Source organism: Anopheles cruzii, chromosome 3 (assembly GCF_943734635.1).
Source record: "Anopheles cruzii chromosome 3, idAnoCruzAS_RS32_06, whole genome shotgun sequence".
In the NCBI taxonomy this organism is placed as follows: domain Eukaryota; kingdom Metazoa; phylum Arthropoda; class Insecta; order Diptera; family Culicidae; genus Anopheles; species Anopheles cruzii.
This window is the reverse complement of record NC_069145.1, coordinates 69,950,094-69,956,280: the sequence shown is the minus strand read 5'-3', so window position 1 is coordinate 69,956,280 and position 6,187 is coordinate 69,950,094. Positions and strand designations below refer to the sequence as shown.

At 50.8% G+C, this 6,187-nt stretch overlaps 2 protein-coding genes across 2 annotated transcripts in view; both read right to left on the bottom strand.

The window, feature by feature from the left end:
* The window catches only part of LOC128270885 (zinc carboxypeptidase A 1-like), a 1,472-nt gene extending 791 nt beyond the window's left edge, over positions 1–681 (bottom strand). Inside the window, exons 1-3 of the mRNA XM_053008310.1 lie at positions 526–681; positions 329–465; positions 3–255 (exon numbers count right to left, since the gene is read on the bottom strand). Coding sequence (XP_052864270.1) covers positions 3–255; positions 329–465; positions 526–681 — 546 coding nt within the window. The remainder of the gene's footprint in view (positions 1–2; positions 256–328; positions 466–525) is intronic.
* Positions 682–974: 293 nt separating this feature from the next.
* Positions 975–5,967, bottom strand: LOC128271280 (uncharacterized). The gene is made up of 7 exons (XM_053008737.1): positions 5,840–5,967; positions 5,587–5,763; positions 4,837–5,510; positions 4,630–4,776; positions 1,670–4,566; positions 1,412–1,601; positions 975–1,336 (listed from the first exon to the last, which is right to left on the bottom strand). The coding sequence occupies exons 1-7, from the start codon at positions 5,856–5,858 to the stop codon at positions 1,049–1,051; spliced, it is 4,392 nt and encodes a 1,463-aa protein (XP_052864697.1). The 5' UTR covers positions 5,859–5,967; the 3' UTR covers positions 975–1,048.
* Between the last annotated feature and the right edge of the window lie 220 nt (positions 5,968–6,187).

The following is a 6,187-nucleotide window of genomic DNA, read 5'->3' as shown; positions in this document are numbered from 1 at the left end:
ACCGTAGCCGAGGTGATCCACTCGCGGGCGTGTATGTTGGACTCGATAAAAATTCCCGGATTACCGGTTTTGTAGGACAGTTTGACAGCGAACATTTCCCGTCCCTCGTATGACTGACCAATCGATGTCATAGAGAGAATGGTCGGATATTCCGCCACCTTCTCACCTATCCAGGTGTTTATTTCTTCCAGACTGGGATAAGCATCCCAGCCCAATGCGCGTCTAGACTTTTGGGGACTTTCTTCGTCAATAAGCCTAAAACGGGTTACGTTAGAATCAGGGAGTGAGGAGTCAATTATATTTACTGTAATCTTTGCTCTGCACTCACTTCTGCACGTTCGCGATCTTCAGCCGGCTCTCGAAATCGAGATGCTGCTTCAGTTCTTCAAACTCGGCCACTTTATGCGGAGGAACAACCAAATTAATTTTCATGTTTGTTTGCACTGGAGATTCCCAAAAGATGTACTGAAATATACGAAATAACGATGCTTCACTTCGTTCGATGCTTCACTGTTTCACGCTTACTCCATCCGGATAGCGCTCCATATACTGGAAGGCTTCAAGTTGTTTTTCGCTGCCGATGGATACTTCATACACTCGATAATTATCGAAACGAACAGGTTCTGCCTGGAGCAATCCTGCTCCAAGGCAAATGAGCAGCACAACAAACTTTAGGATCATATCTGTTCGAAGGAAAGGAACCGACAGAAGCTAGTCTAGCATCAAGCCCTTCCTATTTATAGGTGATTCTTTGGAAATTTACAATCATCAATAGAGTTTATCTGATAAGGGAGACGTGGTATGTCGTCCATATGGTGTTATGAGTTACGAATGGACTCAACAGCGCTGCCGATTGTCCAGTATGTTATCAAATATTCTGATAACAAATTGGGCTGAACTGTCTGCCATATTTGCGAACAGAAGTAATGCACCGAATTGCACTATTTTTACTAATGTAATGAGGGATGTCATAGTTACATTACAATGCAACGCATCTTTATTCGTTCTTAATTACATTCCAACAACGCTTGGTATTTCTTCATCCACTTCAGACATAACACTGTCCATAGTGAACGACATTGGGAGCCTTAATCGTTTCAATCATCACCTGGTGTGCGTCGTACACTACGTACAGTGAAATGTGCGGAACGATGAAGACAACCGTATCGTAGACGTAGAAGTACTTGAACGGATAGTCCTCGGTGGATCCGTGCTCCATTGCGTGCATCAGCTCACTGTCCACGGTGAAGGTGTACTTATGGGTAGTACCCTCGTACTGCTTTCCGACCCGGGGTTGCACCACTACGCTGTGACCGTTCAGAACAAGTTTGAATGCCTGAAAACAATGCATAGGAGAAGAAAGTTGTTAGCATTTTTCCGACTTCCTTCGGTCTACAGCAAAGCCACTTACAACAAAGTTTTTATCCAATTTTTGCACGTAAATTGCCCAGTTGTAGGATGCAGGATGATCGGAAGCATAGAGGATCCACTCGTTGAACACCGGTGCTTTGGCAACTTCGTAGTGGTACGGGGCGTACTCATACACAGGGTTCACCACGCAGCTTTCCACGTAGCCGAAAGATTTCATCACTTGGAAGTACCTGGAATGAATGAAATGTCCGTGGTCACACTCCTTGCAATGTTGCCACACCGTTTTGCTCGGCCTTACTTGGTGAAGTGTGTGTTGTCCGGTTGGAATACCCAGATCCAGTCGAAGTAAGGAATGTGATCGAACGCGACCGTTTCGTAGGCTGACTTGACGACGACATCCACGACCGGACCATGGGAGTGCACGGGGTACTCCAAGTCAACGATGATACGACTTTCCGGGACGAAATGGAACTTGTCCACCTCGTGGTAGTAGGACGGCAAAACGCGTTTCACCCAGAACCAGAAGGGCTTAACGAAATCAATGTACGATGGGTACAAATGCTGGTAGTCCACGGTGTAAGTGTACTTGCGGACGGTCGTGTACTCCTCGGCACACTCGTATGGAACCGGCATGGAGTACTCCTCAAAGACCGGCAGCACTCGTGGTAAGCACTCTGGGTAGTAGTATGAGGGAAGCGTGTGATACGATGGTGTGTAGGTGAAGTTCTTCTGAACGTCCGAGTGCACTCCAGTCCACTCGATCGACACCACCATATCGTCCTTGACACACTTGTGGTCGTGGGAGTATCCGTGGAAGTACTTGAGTTTGCCAGTGACTGACTCTGGTTCGATATCCTTCACCCAGTCGATGCAGATGTTCATGTTCTTCTCGTCAGGCGTTTGGCGAGTTACCTGGACGTTGATCGTTTTAAAATACGTGCCGTGCTCGTGCGTGTAAGACACGTTGACGTCCCAGTGGTTCACAATCACGTCCGTTTTCTTAAATACGGCCGTCATCTTTACGTACTGCCTTTGGTCCGGGGTGGTCCAGAGCTTGTGCGGCATCGACTCGCTGTCGACCTTGAACGTGAATTCTACCTTATCGAATGGATACACCTTGCACGGGTTCATGTAGCCGGCGACACCGTAGCTCGTTGCTTTGGGCAGCATAAAGGTGGTATAGAAGCAGGTGAAATATTTGGTGACATAATCGAACACGGTACCATACTTGTGGCCGTTAGGTATGAACAGCTCGGAAGCGAGGATGTCCGTTAGCGACTTGTAGTGCTTGACCATCGGTGGTACCTCGACATCGTAGAATGACAGAAGGAAGTGTAGTCCGGTGTACTTGGAGTGTGCCTCGTACAGGATCACATCCTTCTTCTTGGGCATCGGGTGCGCAGCGACCGTCGCATACTGGTGGCACAGTTGGCAGGTGGCCTTAAGGTAATCCACCTCCGAGTCCGGCTTCGCGTAGACCTGCGTTTTGACGTGCGCCTTAAAGCCGACTACATTGAGCACCTCGTTGGCGCTCTTGGTCCAGACGAGTTTGAACGAGTTTTGCTGGAAGTTGTAGATGATGTCGAACACCAGCGGAAGGGAGAAGTCGAATGCCTGCACCCGACGAGTTCCCTGCCAGGTGAGGGCGAACGGATTGTACACCGACACGCCATAGTAACCGTGCATCCAGAGGCGGAAGAAACTGTTGACGGTCAGCGTAACCTCGTTCGGGTTGGTAGTCGACGGGACGACCACGTTATACTTAAACTGCGATACAAGGGGCAGCTTCAGGTCAATCTTCGTTGGTACTCCGTCGAACGTCGGCATGTACGACTCAGTGTCCGCCAAATTCAGAACGGTGGTGAATTGATACTGTAGGGTCTTCAGCACAGTCAAATAGGTGTAAGTGTAGAACTGTTTGATGGTTTCCTCGTTGAAAAACTTCGTGTACACTGCCTTGCCGTTGGCCAAGAACGTAAATTCGACGTGCACTGGCTCATTTTCATAGTTCTTCGTAAGTGGCTCGTTTACCGTTTTGGGATCCACGTTGAATAGCTTGGGCCACAGCAGCGACAGAGGATTGTGGACTCCTTCGAACTTAACATACACCGAGTACAGGTCGTACACCTCATCCATCACGTACGGGGAGAAGCTGATGTAGAACGAGTTTACCTTGTTGTGCTTCACATCGGCAATCATGTTACCGTGCAGGATGGTGCCAATTTTCCGCTCACCGTCCAGATCGTCGTAGTAGAACGCCTTGGTTTCCACCTCGGGGTCGTAGTGCACGAAGTGCTCAAGGACGTGCTCCAGATAGTGGTAGAATTCGGTACCATAATTCATGTCGGAATTCATGAGGGCCTTCACGGTGCTGACAAAGTAGGAGTACACATGGACATTCTTCTCCGTCTTCATGACCGTCTCGAGCTTGGTAAAGTAGTGTATGTCCTCCATTGAGGCGATGACTTTCACAGCGGCAACACGCACCTCCACGGGCAGCGTATCGTCCACCACGATCGGGAAGACCGTTTCGAACAGTTCATCGTGGTCGTCCATGAGCGTCATCAGAGAGTAGATAACGTGCACCTGCAAGTGTCGGTCGTAGTGCAGGTCGAGCACCTGCTCACCCTTCGCCAGAGGCATCAGCAGCTCAACGACCGAGCCCTCCTGGATGTTTTGCAGACCGTGCAGCCACACCAGTTGCTCCTCGTACGTCTTGGCCTCCTTCAGCTTTTTGTAGTACACCTTGATGTACTTTTCCGCCTCCGTCGGGTGCTCTTCGTGCTGGAAGGTCTTGTAAACCATCGTACCGAACGTGAGGACGGCCGCATGCGCTACGTCCGGCTTGACGAGGGTTTCGAAGTTCATCAGTTGCTCCACGCTGTGAAGCAGCTCCTCGGACGGGGCGCGTACGTTGACACCGAGCGAGAACAGCATGCCGGTAGCCACGGAGTCCTTAACGCTGTGGTTCTTCACCAACTGCACCACGAACTGTACCGAGTACTTCGTGCCGACAGAAGGCAGCACTTTGTAGAAAATGTCCAAAGCCATCAGATCCTTCGCGGTGCTAGTCTTGGTGAGCATCGTCCAGAACTGGCCATAGTTCTCCACGGTGAACGGTTTCAGCGCATCGACAATGCGCGTAATGATCAGTCCATGCTTAGTATCGATCTCCTGGCTGGTGATTTGATTTTCCTGTTCAACGAAAATGCTCGTCAGTGGAACCCGCGCGACGAAGCTACCAATGCCGGTAATTACCTGCAGATACTGGACAGCTTCGTACAGCATCACCTGCACTTTCGGGCCAACGGAGGAGATTTCAACGACGGGAGTAATGGTCGCCAGCGTCGGATAGTGTTCTTCGAACATAGACTCGGGAGTTTCGTAATGGACGTAGTGGTACATCTAAACGAGGGAAAGTTTGAGAGCCAAGCATAAAGCGGGCCTACCGAGGGCGCTACTTACTGGGAAATTGGCGAACTCTAGCGTCTTGGTTGGGGCGACAACCTGCGAGTAGACCAGGGTTTGCTTGGTAGAGACGAACTGCTTCTGTCCCGAGGCGACGAACGGTTGGACGTACTTGGTACTCTCGGAGTGCACTTTGTACACATGGACACCATCCTTCGCGAACGTCAGCTCATACTCAACGACCGGGCGCATCGTGTCCCACGTGGTCCAATTGTGGTGCTCCTCGTAAGCCTCCACATTGGAGTACACGTCGGGAGTGACTTCCGTGAACGTATCATAGTTCGGGGTCTTGACGATATGCACCTTCTCGTTGACCGAATGCATCACGTAGGTTACGTTCACCTTGCCGTAGACGGATTCTTCGGGTTCGGTGAAGACGATCGGTTTGACGAACTTCTTCGTCGGCACCTTGTCGATCGGCAGCTGGAGCAGACTGGCGACGCCCTTCTTGATGTTAACGCTCCACAGAATGTCCGCCTTCGAGGTGAACACTTCCTTCACCAGGCCAAACTGGTCGTACGTAACGTAGAACGGTTGCACGAATGCTTCCGCTTGCTTGGCGTACTGGGTGTAGTTTTGTGCCGTAGGCTCCATCGGCAGCGGCAGAGCCCCGGTGTACAGGAACACCTTAGGCTCAGTGAAGTATACAAACGTGCCATTGCCCGACGGATCTGCGGGAGACGGGCGAAAGCTTGGGCTTTAGGTACCCTTGGTTGAGAGAGGAGTTTATCTGCACAAGGTACGAACCTGGTCGAACGTGCAGGTCCGACTTCATACGGTACAGCGAGCCATACTCGGGCTCCACCACTCCGGTCGTCACATCCAGGACATACTGGTAAACGTACTCTTCGGTCGTGGTCCCCACGAAGACACTTTTAGTGACGCTCCCGGAAGTCCAGCCAGCGGCCGCCACCAGGGCAACGGCTTAAAGAGACAGCACACGCACCCGGTCACAAAACAGGGTTCCGGTAGGGGACGGACAACGGTGCACCTTACTTACCCAACAACAAGGCCTTCATAGTTTCACCGTCGTTTATGTCTCACCACACCAACAGCCAATGGGATTTGTTTCACCGAATTCGCCAACTTTCGCGAGCTTAACTATGACCAAAGGACGCCAGACGGTCAACTGCAAACGGCGATCGTGCGCGGGGTGTCTTTTAAGGGATCGTCTTATCACGAACGGCAGTTCCTTGTTTACCGCTGCCTATGCTGGCCCGGGTCATCAGGTTGTGCAACATTAAATCAGTATTTAAACATAACCGTAGATAGGGTCCGGTGCGTCCGGCGAGAGGTGATAATTTGCATGCACCCAGCGCGTTGCAGGATCGCTGAAACAGTATGCATT

Coding starts and splice junctions, on each gene's coding strand:
- LOC128271280 (XM_053008737.1), bottom strand. Junction 5,511..5,586: donor GGACCTGCACGTTCGACCAG/GTTCGTACCTTG, acceptor CGTCTCCCGCAG/ATCCGTCGGGCAATGGCACG. Junction 4,777..4,836: donor TAGAGTTCGCCAATTTCCCA/GTAAGTAGCGCC, acceptor TCCCTCGTTTAG/ATGTACCACTACGTCCATTA.